Raw genomic sequence first — 17703 nt, 5'->3', positions numbered from 1 at the left:
CAAAGATAATCAGGGTCAGCTTAAAGGTAATACCATTTGCTATGCTAATTACAATACTAATTATTCTGAGATACCTGTATATAACAAGATCCCGCAGGCTAGGATGTCTGACCCATGTCACCATCCCAACAACAAAAACCAAATAAAACAGACAATTATTATAGATGTATCTCTGATGCATTGTTCAATAAAATAACCCACAAATCAAATTTGGCATAGTGTTTAACTGATGGCAAGAGTATGACCTAAGGGCCTTTCACACCGCAGGAACCTTTTCATAGTACCAGAACTAATTGTGGAACTACCCACTTTTGGGCATTTTCGCACCGCAGGAACAAGGTGCGGTTTTAGTACCAGACTGCCTTTTTAAAGAACCAAATTAGCTCCTACTCTTTAGGATTAGGATACAAACTGTGACATAACAATTCAATAGTGTCACTGTCGACTGGCTTCTGTCACATCCTAGTACGCACGGTCGTTTTAAATGCAACCCATTAAATGGTACTGGGAAATAGTACTGCACAAAATTGCCCCGGTATTTTAGTACTGTACATTTAGTTCTGGAACTAAAGCGGTGCAAAAGGCCCTCTAGTGACTTTCAGAGTAGGGTTAAAATCAGGCACAAATGAAGACTGTGCAATGAGACAATGAGCTTCTGTAAAGAAAACAACTATTACCAAATTTTCTGTCCCAAATGCATACTGCAGTCTAATATGTACTCTCAAGTTAGTAATTAACAGAATACTTAAGGGGGTCAACTAGAGGTAAACCAGTGGGTGGCATTCATGAGGGAAAGAGAAAGGAAGACAGAAAGAGACAGATTGAGAGAGATTGTGCTACAGGCTCATGGATGAGAGCGGGAGGTCCCCCAGGTCTACGTCATGGGTCACTTGAAGTTTTCCTCTAATGTCTTGTGTTTCTTTTAGAGGAAAACTGTGCATATAACTGCACTGGGAGTAATTCAATTAACTTGCTTTCCTTGCGTGTCTTGCCCCCTTCCTGCAGGCTTGTACAATGTAGACAGCAGATGGGGGCAGGGAATTTACAAAGTGCTGCCTTTGACCAAGTCAGCATCATATCTCATGGGAACAGTGTCATGGTCAACAGTGAGACAAGGAATTGGGACACACACCCTTTAGATGCCGATTTCAGATTACATAAGAGGAAGACGACGCACAAAAGATAATTCAAAAAGAGACATTTGTTTCAACACTTCGCAATTTGTTTCCTTACTCATTCTGTGTCCTAATTTATTATCATGTACATTCTCACTTTATCTCCTTCCTTTCCGTTATCTTTAAAAAGAAAAGCAAGTTCCTGGAATTACAAACTCCATAGGGCACACACTGAGACAGCCAGGTGGTGTGTTGTTTTCTTTCCATTGCAATTCCTGTGCATTCTGCTGTGGCCTGGGCAATGTGCTTGTATCAAAGTGTGTGCACGCATATGTGTGGTGTCTTTTCGTGCGGCAGTTTGATCAAAGCGCTGATGCCAATGTTTGGAGGGCAAAGTGACCTCTCCATTCAAAAATCCACACTGCCACTGCCAACTTGGAGACCTTTTGAAAGATAATTAGCTCAGTATGCATGCTATGACCAGCAGACCTGCTGGAAACTGGAGGAGAGGAAAGGTAAGGAGGGACTGATAGACTTAAGCTGGCATAAAGGCTGAAACATTACAACACCACAAACATCTCACCAAGGGGTTGATTTAAAAACAGGTCAGTTTGCTGCTTTTGGAACATGTTATATTTAATTGTGAATTATAGTGTGAGAAAAGTACCACATTCGCACTCCAACAATTCCCCTAAAATAAACACCAGCCTGCTGAAAGACAAGGCCAAGAGAAAAGCAAACAAAATGGGCAGGCGAATGAGGCAAAGGCTCTCAATCAGAGAGCCTTTGCCCCATTCATCAATGTCTCTTTTCCAGCCATCAAAGTCACTACCAACAGTATCGCAGTGAAAATGAAAATGGACAGCCCTCGGCTGCACCTAAACTGGAGCAAACCAATGATAGTGAGATGAAAGTTAAGTTCTTAAAACAAGATCTCACAGCCTAAAAAAAAAAAAAAAAAAACGTAAGCTGAAAAACGCAGTTTGCCATTTTAACATGGGGACCAAGTGGAGCTGAACCTTGTCAAACCTAAATCCCAGTCCAACTGGTCCCTTAAGCTCAGTGCAGTGTGGGCTGAACTATAGCTGTGCAGGAGCCCCATCAATCAAAAATAAAGGGCCATTTGCGGCTCTGGCAGCAAACTAAACAAGGCCAGCATGTGCAGACATGACAGTGCATTAGCTCTCCAACAGGACCACATCAGTTAAAAGCATAAGCCCTTCTGATGTTCTCTAGGGGATCTTAAAAAAACAGGTTGTCTCAAAACAGATCTTTAACCAGTCTTGCTGAGAACCTCAACTCTTGGTTCCTGAGCAATGGAAATTATCCCTCCTTCACTCTCTCTGTGTGTTTCTCGTAAATTCTCGGATTCCATATATGGGCCTCTTAACTGAAACATCTCGCCCTGTCCATGCATGCAAGATAAGTCATCAATATTTGTGACTTTAAATTTAAAATTTTTAGGTGTGCACTAAAATACATATGGCCTCAAAGCTATCTAAATGCAGTTTTCCTTTACAACGTTTTTTCTTATGTTAGATTATCGCATTACAAAGTCATATCTTCACATCCTAATCCAGAGGTGAGATTAACAAATTGTTCTTTAATCATGCAATTTGTAAACCTCTATTTAGGAACATCTGAGCTGTAACAAAACAGAAATGAACAACAAGATTTGAACAAAACAAAACAAGATTTACTCAGCTTATTTACTCATGGATCCCAGCAGAAAATTGAAACTTTAGTTTTAATAAAAAAACTTCCATATCAGGAAACCTGTTCTGTAAGGAAAGTGGGAGAGATGTTTGCCAGGTTCTCTTAATAATCTTCTCATCGTTCTTCTGTCAGTGGGCAAATTTTGAGATTTGCTTCTGTGCTTTACTGCAACAATGGTGGAGGTTTGCTACAACTTTCTTAATTTCTAATTGATTTTGGTTATTCCTTCTTCTAAGCACCATTTATACAACTCAAACATCCTATTTAATATTCCACTTTTTTATCCTGTCTGCCCTTCTGCCTCCTCTTCATCTACTCACTTTCTAACACTCCCTTTCTTTTCTTCCCTACTTCCCTACTCCATCACTCTCTCCTCCCCTCATAGATAAGCTCACGCTGAGCGGCGAAGTGCCTAGGCTTTCTGAGAGAGAGACGGAGCGCAAGAGAACGAGGAGGACATGAATCAAGCCAGTGACAGAACAGCAGGGAGGACAGCAGATGTCACTGAGAGAGAGAGAGTTTCAATCAGCCTGTCCTTCCAACACACGGGCCAAGGTGAAGCGCTTCAGTGGCGGAAAACCCCTTGCCCTGACACACACATGCAGGAATATACACACCGCTTTAATCTTTCTCATTAGCCGGAGCACTTTACAACCTTAGGCTCCTCAGTGTCATGCAAGAGGGTTAGAGGGCCAAAGAGAAAATAAGGGTTAGGGTTAGGTTAGGGTTAGGAAACGTGTGCCAAAAAGTGAAAAAGGCATTAGGGTTAGGGACTGTGGAAAATACAGAACAACAACAATTGTTTCAGAACTATAAAACTAATGTGGATAGCATAGCTCTGATGTGCTACTGGACATAATATGCAACATTGTTGAGGTCTCCTCTAGAAGGCCTTTTTCATTAGATGGTCTAATAATAACTGTTTTCAAACAGGTTTTTCAAAAATACCTTATTGGTGAAAACAACTAATAGCCACACCCCAAACTCATGTCATTGGTTAAACTGTTGCTGTTAGACTGGTCAGGATTCTCAAACAAACAGCAATGTTTTGAATGCACCACAGAACCTGCAGGCAATCAACCGTCAGGAGAGAAATTACATACATCATCTTTTTACAGCTCAGTTTTTGAAATCTTCTATTCTCAACAGTATGTGGGCACTGTTGTGTATGTTTTTCAATGTTTGTGTCTCATTCTCCGTCTGGAATGGCTTTAGTAACACCACCTCGCTCTTGCTCCATATGACAGCTGCTGCCTCCTTTCCCTGTACCCAGAATCCAGCACAGAGCCAGAACAAATGTGATTTAGAAGCAGTCTAGGGACAAGAAACAACCTTCCAACACAGCAAACTGCTCAGTGCAGAGGCAAAAGCCCCTACTTTACGATCTGCTTTCTGTCTGCTGGGCGACACAAAGCACATCTACCATTAAATGCCATCTTTGTGAGATGAAACAGGAGCGTTACACCTGTTTTAGGAGCACTGAGTTCGACTCTGCCTCTGTGCCTTGCCCAGCACGCTTTTGATCGTGCGATTGCTTCCCTGACCATCCCTTAGAACAGATCACCGTGTTTATGTCTGTTAACAGGGGCCATAAGTATTTAAAACAATCTCTGTCAGCCCAAGCCTCCTCCACAGCCCAGAGGTCAAAGCATTCCCTAAACCCTTTAAAAAACCTCATCGTTTAGGATGAAAGGAGGTCCATTGCATTCCATACTTCTTTGGTTTTCCCTTCCGTGACAACCGCTGATGAATGTTCATGCCATACGGCTCTCTCTGTGTTTACTCGTTGTGGAGGAGTGGAGAGGGCCAGCGTTAGGTGTCTGGAAGAAGCAGGGAGAGTTACGGCCATTCCCAGCCTGGCTATGGAAGCTCTCAGTGGGGGAGAGGAGACTCATGGGCCCCTGCTCCAATGGAGCCCACGCAAACAATGGATCAAGTCCATCCCAGAGTCCCAGAGGCTGTGTTGATATTTAAACACTGGTGAGATCTACTGTTTTACCCTCTCTCTTCTCACCTCCGTTTGTCAGCCACAACATTATTTCAAATCAACAGCAGGGCATCTGAGCAAATGAATGGTAGCGCAGCTACTGAGTATTAAACCCATAACTAAATCAAAGGCATCTACTAGATTAAAGTCTCCATGACTAATCAGCTTTGTCCCAGTCTCCGAGCAACACAGATACAGGATGTGTGGTTTGTTTGGAAAGCCAAGATGTAGTTGCTCTCTCCGCAGGACATGTGGCACTTTGTGGGCTGACCCAGCAGGGCGGCGCTGAAGGATGGTCACTGCAAAGCTGTGCTTTCACACTAGCCGAGGGCCTTCTAGTGGCCTCCACTGGGACCAATATTAAGCAAGCATTCTCTGAATGCCATCTTGACTATTCACAAGTGCAAACACATGCACAAATCCAAACAGACCGGCCATTGTTGTGCATTCTATGACTATGTACAAAAAATATTGCTTCAATCAGTAAAGCTTATCCCTTTTGAGAGCAAAGCTACACTCTGTCCTTTGCCACGTTTCAACAATTCCTCCATCCAATGCATCCCCTCACCACTTCAAGACAGGAATGTAACAATCGGGAGGAAATGTTTCCAGTTTTTGTTTGGTCAGCGGATTGGGGCTCATCAATGATTCATAGTACTGTCAGAGGAATGTGTTATCAGGAGAGGACGGCCTCTGACACAACACAGTGCACACACACACAGAGACACACTATGACCTCACTGAAGTCCATCTGCGTTAATAACATTAAATACACCAGTGTGACAACCTACAATGCTGCCATCCCTTTTTTATGTGCAATCCAGTTATTTGGTCAAACTGTAAAATAAATAATGTATTTAAATATAAAAAAATTTAAATAAAAATAATCATATTTATCTAAATATACAATCAAAAGTAAATAAAAAAATCCTCTCTTAATCTGTCAATTTTTCCAGTCACAAACAAAACATGCCAGAGATCATCACATGCATGCAACACCCAGTGTTGACTCTGATCCGGCAGCTGTTTCTTTTCACAAGTGGACACGAAGCATTTCTTGTTTGCTTTGTTGATAACGGACATGTTATGCTGAGCATGTGCATTCCATTTGTTGCTAATTAGATTGCTAGCGGCGCACTGAAGCGTGCGTTGTAGCTTCCCTCGTTCGGCAGTCCATCTGATAAAGAAGCCATTTCGGCCATCAACAGTTCCCATTATGCACGAGGCCCTTAATGTGTGTCCAGCTGAATCTGGGAGTCAAGAAAACACCCCCTAATCTGCAGAAACCAGATCCACCAAACAGATGTCTATCTGGTCTCCGAGTTGAATTAGCGATAGAGGTGGTGGGGCTTCTATCTCTCTGGCCAATAACTTTCGGCCAATCACGAACGAAATTACTAAACAACTTTATATTTGCTTAAATGGCTGTTCTCCACAGCAATTTAAAATGATAGATTGAAGTGGGTAGATTATAGTGCCATTTAATGCAAGTGGCTGCCTTGGGGGGCGGGGGTGGGTGGGGGGTACAACCGCAACACATTTTAAGGAGGGGAAGAAAGCGCTGAAGCAGAGTTTTAGCAGAAAACACACTACTGAGGGGACTGAGTGTTTCTTCAAGTTAGCACTTACACTTAAATGGTACTGCTATTTTATGAACCATGACCACATGGAAAGGCATAATGCAAAACCAAATTATACAAAAAGCATTTCGGAGTTACAGATCAAGGCAAAAAATGTCTGCAAAGACAAAAAATTAATAAAACAGCAAAGCACAAAATGACATTAGCAATCCGTTTGTATTGCTAATTTGGTGGTTTGCATGGGCAAAAAATAAAAACAAAAATAAAAGTTGTTTTAGGGGTGGAGCAAGCTAATATATTTTTATAGATTTTAAAGGCATTAGGTTTAATCAGCAAAGAAAAAAGCTGGTTTGTGCAAAAATTACCAAAGGCCAGAAGCACTCGATAATCCTCAATTGCTTTCCCTACAACTTCATAATCCCAAACAGTTCCCAGCACACTTTAAAGAGCTCACGTTAAACTCGTTTCTATCCTCTGACTGCCTCGGGAGCTAAACATGCACATTCTTTAACTTGGCTTGTTCGAACACAGGCAAACCAGTGCTGGATAATTTCATTAGGAGGGCTCATTATGTCCTCACCATGTGTCTATCCACACTCCATTCACTCTAAGTATCCCCTGGTTGGAGATTTGCGAGCGTATGCGTATCTGTGACTGGAGGGGGGTCTGGTCGTTTCTGGGCAGCGAAACCTGAACTCTCAGAAGAGACGGACCCCCTATGAGCAGACAGCACGGGGTCATCTGGGGCTGTAAATCTCTGTAGGTTTACAGAGACATAAAAAGGTAAAGATCCTGATAAACGGTGTCATTAATAAGCGGCATTCAGCGAACACAAAGGACTCCAGGTGGAAGACTATCTGGGTGGAGGGGATACAGTCACAGAGTCAGCCACACTCTGACAGTACAATGACATCCCTCAGACCGCCAGCACAAACAAAGGAAACAGACGGATGGAGAAGGAGAAAGAGAGGAGAGAGAGAGGACTGGACTCAGTGGAAACAAGCTGCACCAACCAAACCACATGTCATTGTTGAATCATGATGTTAAAATATAAAACTACCTTATTGTTTCACCTTTTGGCATCTGCCAGCACAATGTGTAGGGCAAACTCCAACACATACAAGTGTTGACTTAAATTGTGTTATTTTTAACACATTTACACAAAAGTAAAAAATAAATGCTTTTGGAAAACCAACTGTAAATGAAATCAGCACTAAAGGAAGCCAAGCACACATGATGGTGTCTGCTCCACACCAGCTGAACGTCTTCACACACTCAAGCAGCACCAGCAGGTGGCGCACCTCCACACCAAATACTGCACACTGAACACTTACTTGCACTCTCTGTCTTCCAGGTCAAAGTGTGGGTTGAAGTTGATCAAAATCCTCTGGTTCGGACCTGGAGCTGTAATCACCCATGTGCACTTCTGAGACGGGTAGTAAGACAGCGGGTAACCGGGTGAAGTGAGGTAATTTGCGCTAGTGATTCTGATATTGTCCCCACATTTGTCTGAAAGAAAAGAAAAGAAGAGAAAACTTTGATTCATGCAGTAAATCTGGTCACCAACATACACCATGCTGTGTTTTGGAAGATTGTCCCCAGTGTGGAACTACCTGAAGAAGGTTTTTAAGAAATAACCTTCTGATCACCCAGCTGCTCAATCCGAGTTAGTTAACCAACCAACAATACACAGCTACAGCTATATATACAGTGAATACACTGAGCACTTCCAGTGATGAGAAAATGAAAACAGTTTTAACATGGTTTCCCATGGTGCAAATGCATTCCATGTTCATTGTGACACTGTCCTGAATTTTTTTATTTTTAAACACATAATACAATACCACTACTGTATAGTTTGACATAAGAATGACTGTGCCGTTTCTCTCCAAGCATTCACTAGAACAGAGAAAAGCTCCTCTAGTTTTTTCTGACCTATTTCCAAGCACTAAATAAAGGCTTGATATTTTCGCCTATATTTAATGTCATTATGTGGGAGGGAAGCATGACCTGTGTGTCTCCCATATTTGATCTGTTTGCTCTTTCAAACACTTTTCAGCTGATCAACACTGGATTTCATCATATCCATCAACAAACAAACTCAAGGAGCACCACATGGCTCACAGTCTAACGGAGATGTTTACATGTAAACAACAACTTTTTATTTAATAAACAACAACACATTCAGACAGAAATATGAAAGGGCTTCAATGAAAAACTGCCAGCATAAAATATACGCCAAAACAACTCAAGATATTTTAGGCAAACAGAACGAACTAAATGTTTTAAATAAGGGTTAGTAAAGTATATTGCATTAAAAAAAAAAAAAAAAAAAAAAAAAAAAACTTTATTGTAAGATGATTTTGTGCGAGGTTAATCTTGTTGAGAGCGAATCATGACCCTTAAATCACTCTTAAAAACAGAATTTGTAATGCTCAGTCATTATTTAAATTCATAATTGTACAGTAAACACATGATTATCTGCACATGAGCTCATAAAAACTGAAGTGACAAAACCACATGCAAGTGACCCGATGAAATCTCGCTTGAAGACTTCTAGACTTCATTCCGGACAGACATGAGATCCTTTATGTGACTTTATGTGAATTAACAAAACAGGCGGACGAGTGCGCAAACAGGACTGAAAAATACAGGACTGATTACGATAAAACATCGAGCATGGCCTACTAAACAACACTTTTACCGAAGTTTATAAAGATAATTACACCTACACTTAACCAAACTTATTCACGAACACGACTAATGGGACACAGATATTATTAATGACTGCAGTTCATTATACCAGACCCTTAATGTTACAGTTAGGCGTCAGATTATCTGAAATAATGTTCAAATGCAGTCTCTCAAATGTGGCCGAGATTAGAGTCAGCAACACAAAACTTTTCAGGCGAACAGAAAACTTTAGGTAGCACTTTATAATAACTTTTTTATTTTTATTTTTTTTAATAACAACATAAGATAATACTCAACTAATGCGTAGTTAATCTATATTAAAATAAGATTTTGTTTTAGTTTATTATATTTTGAAATATTTGAACGCACATTAAGGTTAGCTTAATGTATTAAGAAATATAACACAATAATCTTATAATTTTTTATTATATTACATGTAAAAATATTAATGTAAAATAATATATATATATATATATATATATATATATATATATATATATATATATATATATATATATATATAATAAATATTCGCCATTTGATAAAAATTAATGCTATTATTTGAAGTTATTATAAAATATATCTACCACATGAACACATCTGACCACAGTCGGTGCGTGTGTTGTACAGCGCAAAACAACAACTGAATATCGCAGCGGTTAACAGATCTGACCGCTCTTCCGGTGTCAGAAACCGGCGGCAGGTGAGAGCAGGTGACCGGTCTACAGTCGCAACCCCTCATTTTTAGGCTTCCCCATCTAATTCCTAAGAAAAGTCAGGAAACACCCCGGTCACTGAATTTCAGTCAACACTCACCATTTTTTAAAGCACTGACGGCGAGAAAGATTCCCGTGAAGAGGATCAACACTAATCCACAATGCATCCTCGATTCCTTGAGTTCTGAAGAAAATTTAAGAAGAAAAAAATAAAATCCTTCAATGGTCGTATAGGGGTAATTCCTCTCGTTCGCAGGGAAGGGAACCAAAAGAAGGCGTAAAAGGGTCTGAGCGCGTCTGAACTGCGGGGTTGTGTGCGTCTTCAGGTCGCGTGCATCCTGCCATTCAGCTCTGGTTTCCTCTGCGCTCTCCCAGCCGCGCTCCTCTCTCCTTGGCCATTCCCTTCAGCCTGTTAAAGAATGACAGAAAAGACGTTGCAGCTCCGCGAAATAGACGAGCAGACGTGCGTAATCCTGTGCGTAAAGTGAGAGCGAGAGAGAGACCGCGTGTAGATAGACTTTGGCTAAAAGTGGCTTGGAGACGCGAATCAGCCTGCGCGTAGTAACCCGGCGTTCTGCTTCGTCTCAAAATCTGAGTGAGGAGCACAAACATCTGGCGATTGGCTTTGCCATAACAGCGTCTTAAACAAGGGATACACCCCCTAAATTACGCTTCCCTTCTTCCCAGAGTGTGTTGCTCTGCCGTGTGCCAGACGCGCAGGGCTTTCTCATTGGTTTGATTACACATATGCAAAGCCCGACCTATACGGAGCCCAACCTCTCGTATAAGAGCCCAAGACCTCTGCGAGACACTGTCCAGCCCTCGCGCGCCGTGGAAGTGTGGCACGGGTTGCTGATCAAAATAAATAAATAGATTCAATAAAATAACTAACACCAGCCACTTTTAGCTCTCAAAATGAGAAGAGCACAAAGCCGCTGTATATATTTCACACAAATAAAGCGCAAAAGCGTATTCTAACACAGCTTTTTATTCAATCGATAGCTTCTTATATGAATCGCTTCTATCTTATCTATATTATTTTAGTATGCATTTGCATGTCTTTGCGTAGCCTGTTTGTACACATGCATGCAAACACAAAATTAAAGACGAAACATTATAGTGACCACCAGCATGAGTATGCATTATTATTCTTGTTGTTACAATGCAATCCAGAACTTCGTTCAATATTGCACAATTCTGATCAACAGGAGGATGTATTACACAAATATGGAAATATGTCCGTATAGGGGCAACCTGTTTTTTTTTTTTCTTTAAGGGTTTATCACACTGAAATATGTTGCAACCATTTACGCTGCATGGTGCGTTAAAACGCGCGTTTCATCCATCAGCAGGAGCGTTGAGCGAGGGGACTTGCGCGTTACGCAGCAGCAGTATATGGATGGACAAGTTGCATAGTCGCATCGACTTCGCTTTGCACAACGGTGTCCTCATTTGGTCACTTCAACCGAATCCTTTCTGCTTAGACAAACAATCAGCACTTGCCTACAAGCTGTCAAATCCGTTAACGTCCCGTAGCCTGTACAGTAGCTACGATCGCCCAGCCCGTTGTGCTCTGCTGCGCTACGGTCCTCATAAACATCAGCTTCGGATCCGATCGTGTCTCCCACTCCAAACACAGTCAGTCCTTTCCAGCTCCGCTTGTATCCTTCAATCGGCTCTGTACAGCAACCAGCCACCGCGAGGAAACACCGAGAGCAGACGGAGCCCACAGAGTCAGAGAGCTCGAGGACAAGGGACGGGTCCGGAGAGAAGGAAGAAAGCGCGCTTCATTCTTGAGGAATCTCAGAGAGGTTGCCTTGTTCCGCGAGACTGCCCCGGCGAGCCGCCTACACCATCCACTCCATCCACTATAGCACTACAATGCATGGACGTTTCTTGCAAAACAATCCTATTTTTTTTTTTTTTTTTTTTGCAGATCATATCACAACTTGTTTTCAACAAAGCCTGGAGATTATACTAAAAATGCATTTTGTTTCGGGTGATATTGCCTGATCTGAACCATTAGCAAAAGTGGACCATCAATTAAAGTGGGACAAAGAGGTTTTATGACAGATTGCCCTTATCAGGAGATAATCAAATGTAACAGTCATTCATAATAATGTCACAAGGTTCTTTGTGATTCCGAGCGAGCACATGATGGAAGACCCTCCCTACACATGCTTCTATGGTGCTTCTTCAGTGATATCATTGGAGGACTAAAAGGTTTATATTGTTGACAAACTGCATTAAGGTTACTTGCTTGTGAAGGTTCGTTTTAACCATCATCTCACATAAGACTTATGATCATAAATCAAAAAACATACAGCGTTTAGATATTTCCAGTCTACTTGGAAACAGGCGTTCACATGTGGCACTAGAAGTTGCTCTGTGGGTTGTTGTTGGTTTTCAGTGTTTTCTGTCTATATTTTGCTGGTTGTTTTATCATCATAAAGCAATATACCACAGATTCAGAGCATAATATTTCCTGACGCCATTCACCATGCAGTGTTCTCCTCAGGGACATGAAAGTGACTTTGATCAACTGCAAGCTTTGTGTTTTTATTTATTTTTTCTTTTTTTGTTAACTACAAACTTTATGTGACTGGCAAGTCAATTTAAACTTCTCTTTTCCGAGTCTATTAAATTGCATCCTATTGAAATGCATCCAATGTTAATTCATTGAATCGGATTTTATATTTTCCACTAGCCCAAGTCTGTATGAGAAGTTTTCAAACGCTGGAAAAAATTATTTGCGCTCCAGTGTCAGTGTTTTCATATGAGACCAGACCTCTAGAGACACATGCCTTCCTCGCGTCCCCTGACCACCACATATAGCACTTAAGCGGGCTTCAGCTCTCAGAGGGACCCCGTGCTGCTGGACCGAGGCTCAAGCCGCTCAACTTTGCTTTGTCTCCGCTGCTAACAGACCACAGCGATGCACTACTGTGGGGAAGGGCTTAGCTTCTGAATATTAACTAGGTCACGCTGACGTTGCTTGGTAACCGTTCTGCAGTGTCCAGTCACGTATTCTAATTAATATTTATAAGTCAAGACCTTCAACATGACAAGGCTATGTTCGAGAAGCAATGCTAGCATACTTACTGCCACTGTATCTTGTACAGTAGCCTACTATAGAAGCCAATTTCTAACGTATTATGAATATATATATATATATATATATATATATATATATATATATATATATATATATATATATATATATATATATATCTCCATGCTTTGGTAAATCATAATAAGGACGTAACAAGTCAAATTAATGAGATCAAGTCATAATTATGAGATAAAAGTCCAAATTATGGGTTAAAAAGGCAAAATTTAAAGATGTTAAAAAAGTAATTTTATGAGATAAAAATTAGAAATTATGGATTAGAAAATTTGAATATTAATTCATATTTACAAGATGAAAAGTTAAATTTATCAGTCAAGGACACAATTTCAAGATGCTTATTCATAATTATGAGATAAATTATAGGTCAAAAAGACATCTTTAAGATATTAAGTAAGAATTATTAGATAAAAGCCCAAATTATGGGTCAGCAAACCAAAACTTAAAGATTTAAAAAAGTAGTTTTATGAGATAAAATGTAAAAATTATGGATTCGAAAATTTAAATATTAATTCAGAATTACAAGATGAAAAGTTAAATTCATCATTCAAGGACACAATTTCAAGATGCTTATTCATAGTTATGAGATAAATTATAGGTCAAAAAGACATCTTTAAGATATTAAGACAAAATTATGAGGTACAAAGTTAAAATTATCGGTTAAAAAGTAATTTTAAGATATACAATATATATATATGGATAAAAGTCATAATGTTAAGATACTAAATCATAATTATGATCTTAAAATGTGAAATTATGTGTTACAAACAGTAAAAAAATATAGAAAAAAGTTGAAAATATTGGTTAAAGCCAAATTTTAAGATGGAACATCATAATTATGAGATAAAAGTGATTTGAAAATTTTCCATGAAAGAGTGCATGTTATTCATTAATAAATATTAATATCAAACAGACTACACTGTCACAGCGTCTCATATATGCTGCATGCAGCACACCTAATATAATTAGGTTATCATTGATGTTTGGCAGAAGTGTTGACCTCACTGGTTACCCATTATAAAGATCAGATGTGACCTCGTGTGTCCGGTTCACTGACCTATTGTTGTTCTGACAGAAAGGAAGTGTAAATGCATTGCTCAGCATATGCTAATCACGTGCCACTAAAGGGAACTGCGCTGTTATAAACAAATCAGCTTTCTTTGTGATTATGTCAGTCAGGGTCATACTGAATGCGTTCTCTGCAGAAACACAACATGCATTTAAGTGGGAAAACACACAGTATGTCCATTTAGTCCATTTTATGATAAAATGTGGGAGAGCACTTCAATTTACGCATTCCACACTCAGGCTTCAGCAACGATCTGTTTCTTAAAAAACCAAAGCACCTCATCAGTTTATGACCAATCACTATTAGGAATCCCTGCCACTTCTGTGGATGGCACAGAAGGAAGGAGAGCGAGGCAGCCTTTCTATAAAATTGTATTTGACTAGACTCTATTCTCTAGGGGGTAATAAGGCTCTATAACAATGAGATTGAGTAATTTCACAGAGTCTACGGCTGCCATATCTTAAAGGATGGTGGTTTTGCGGGAACAATGGACAGTCCATTTAACAAATTTGTTCCTTCCTGTCCTGAGTTATCTTTCATACATTCCTGAAGAATAATTAGCAGCTAACAAAGGCACACATTACGTTTGTCTGAGTGCAGTTGGGTTTCGTTAATGCATCTTTTCTTTCATTTTCAACCACTCGAAAGGCAAAAACAGCCCTTCATTTGATGATTATGAACCTAGTATTAATATAGCATTTTGCATATTAATTGAAAGTGTGGTGACATACATTTGGAAAAGTTGGCATTACCATAAAACGGCCACCCAATTGGAAAGCTTGTCAATGACTTAATAAGTCATGATAATTTTAGCCTTGCCTCTAAATGAGAGGGTGTGCCGATTCTCATATCGTTTCTGCCAAAGCTGAAGCCACATGAAAGACTGGGTTTGTTTATTTTTGAGGTTTTGGACGGCTATTGCTAATAAAATAGCATTTACCGCATGAAGTCTCTAATGTTCTGGGATGAAACGCCACCATAAAAGCTAATGTAAGTGACTGGCAGACGGCACAGGCATGAGCTGGATCTGCAAGCATGACCTCTGTGTATTCAGACATGTTACAATTTTAATAACTTTTCATAATCTTTCATAAAATTACAAAACACCACAGTCACTCTTGCTCCAATCAAACAGCAGTATCGGTAATTGTTCTAAATGCTTTTACACAGTTTGAAGCTGATCCAATAACTATATCATTCTGCAGAAACTGTTACCGTGGGAAGGGCAAATGCTGCAGATATCATATTGAGGTTATGTTAGACTTGTAAATTTTGCACCAAAGGCCATTTTTATATCTGCACATGTTGTTAAAGTAATTATGCATCTAAAATACCAGTCAAAATTTAGTTACATAATTCACACCTTTGCCAGCTGTAGGTGATTATTTGCCTCAGAACACACACACACACACACAGTACAACCCTACGTGATCGCCTTTGGCTTGCTCAAAATTATGATGAAATTATGTTAAAAAAATTGCCTTGTAGCTTTAAAAGATGATTCTTGCTGTTTAATGACATGAAAACCCACATTTGGCAATGCCAACGAGTCTTTGTGAATGAAATGTGACATGAACAATTTCACAAACAAATCATGACTCATCAATATCTTTCGTATTGAAGATTCTTCTAAATGTACAAAACATTTAGGAACAAATGAAACCACATATAAAAAACATGCAATGCAGTTTAAGTAAAAAGTTTTTAATACTAATTTGATACTTGGATATTTCATATTAAAGACATTCCATCATACAGTGTGTATGCAGTTTATGGCCAACCTGATTTCATTGGAAACATAACTATTTTACAGTGTGCTGACTGTATAAAAATGTCCCAAAATGCATGGTTTTTAGGAAAAATGCATGACCTGTAATGTCACCCCTAAACGTTCATGTTGCTGTATTGGGGGAATCTTAAAATTGGACTGATTTCGTACTGGCTAAAGCTTAAATTGTGACATGTCTCGAGGAAACAAGAATCATTTCCTTCAGTCCTGTGCACTTCATTTGATTCTAATTACATTTCGGTGAGAGGTTTGTTTATATGTGCGTGTCTGTGTGATCTGAGTACAGCAAACATCCCCAAAACTCATTTAATATCACAAACTTCCAAGAGCTATTTTAAGGCCCAGTGCTTCATCAGAGCTATCAGTAAAATCCACACAGTGGCTGCTGTTCCCTTTCATCCTTTCAGCTTTTTGCTCTTAGCGTAGATGCAAAGTCTACTGAGAATCCCTTGATTAGAAACAAGAAGGAAAAAAAAAAACACTTCCTGAGTCTATTGATCCACTGGGACCCCGGCAGTTCAAGATGAAGAGCGGTGCTCGCAAAATCAGGGCATCCTGAGAGAAAAGCAGCCAAAATGAAGGGAAGTGTGAGCGGAATCTGTTTAGTTTTACATCGCAGAGCAGTGCCATTGTCATGCATTGTTCCTATGGATCTCACAGAGGCATAGATGTAAAAGATACACGTTTCACTGCAGTAATGCTTCTCAAATACTGACTCAAATGACCCGAATTTGTCATGGAGGTTGTCAGCATCATGCAAACTTTGATGCCTAATCAAATGATTCATCCTGAAAGGAACGATCAGCGCTCAAAGGATCCATCCCAGGATTACACAGCAGAAGCTTCACCCTCGCTTTAATTGGATTGCAGACACAGCAAGTCAAAACCTCACAAGAAACTGAGACTGCTTTCATTGCACCACATTTCAGCATACTCGTCGACATTTTCTGCATGTGAAAAGAGGCAGACGGGATGAAACATCAATATGCAAGAGCTAGAACTCAAAAGGAACTTTTAAATATGGGAACGCGAGAGCTGCACCTGACAGAAGACTCGGAGAGAAATGTTCTGTCTGTGAATTTGTGCTGAGACGAAGCAGTTTCTGCTCAGATTGAGGGGATGGCTGGGTTTTTGTTGCAAATCCGTCCGACTCAAGAGTGTCAAGCATCACTTTTGTGAGCATCGGCATTTGAACGTTTCCCTCGTGGCGCAGACAGAGTCGGCTGCAAATGAGATGCATCCCCTTTTGATCTTTCTTCAAGTGAGAGAGAAATGGGTATGATATTTGGAAACAGAGAAACTCAACTTCTCCTTCACTATGAAAAAAAAGTATTTTAGCTTCATATCAGACTAAACCTGCCGAGACCCAGACCAACACTAGACCCTTGAAAGCCAGACTTGTGCTGGAATATATGACATCATTCATGCAGATGCCTTTATCCAAAGCAACAAATGAAGCAACATTAACTTGAAAAGTGCTGCACTACAAAATCATAAATAAAACAGCTTAGTGTTTTAGGACGTGATAAGTGTTTGTGGAAGAGGTGTATCTTTATATCTTTAAATATATATGTATATAGATACTGTAAATAATTAACTATTATAGATCAATATATTATATATCATATATTATCATGTGAATTCATATGCATTTCTTAATAATATTTTACATAAAAATTTGATATATGTTTGTGTGTGTAAAATCACAATAATAATAATAATAATAATAATAATAATAATAATAATAATAATAATATCTGCTACAAGTAATATTTTACATTAAAATAACTGGTGTTTAAATATAATGCAGTATTTTATTCCTTTTATATAGAAATAAAATATATAAAAAATATTTTAATAAATATACAAATGAATAATATTAAATTTAGCGTTTATTTCAAATAACGAGA

The 17703-nt window shown here is 39.4% G+C and overlaps 1 protein-coding gene across 2 annotated transcripts in view; it reads right to left on the bottom strand.

Moving 5' to 3' along the window:
• LOC113042227 (neuropilin-1a-like) overlaps positions 1-10521 on the bottom strand; it is a 60122-nt gene extending 49601 nt beyond the window's left edge. Inside the window, exons 1-2 of one of the 2 annotated variants that reach the window (XM_026200887.1) lie at positions 9909-10521; positions 7733-7907 (exon numbers count right to left, since the gene is read on the bottom strand). In XM_026200887.1, the coding sequence (XP_026056672.1) occupies positions 7733-7907; positions 9909-9975 (242 nt within the window). In that variant the 5' untranslated portion in view covers positions 9976-10521. The remainder of the gene's footprint in view (positions 1-7732; positions 7908-9908) is intronic. The other variant, XM_026200888.1, reaches the window with a different exon arrangement.
• Positions 10522-17703: the final 7182 nt, after the last annotated feature.

The sequence above is a fragment of the Carassius auratus genome, chromosome 24 (assembly GCF_003368295.1).
Source record: "Carassius auratus strain Wakin chromosome 24, ASM336829v1, whole genome shotgun sequence".
Taxonomy (NCBI): domain Eukaryota; kingdom Metazoa; phylum Chordata; class Actinopteri; order Cypriniformes; family Cyprinidae; genus Carassius; species Carassius auratus.
This window is presented reverse-complemented; position numbering and strand designations above follow the sequence as displayed.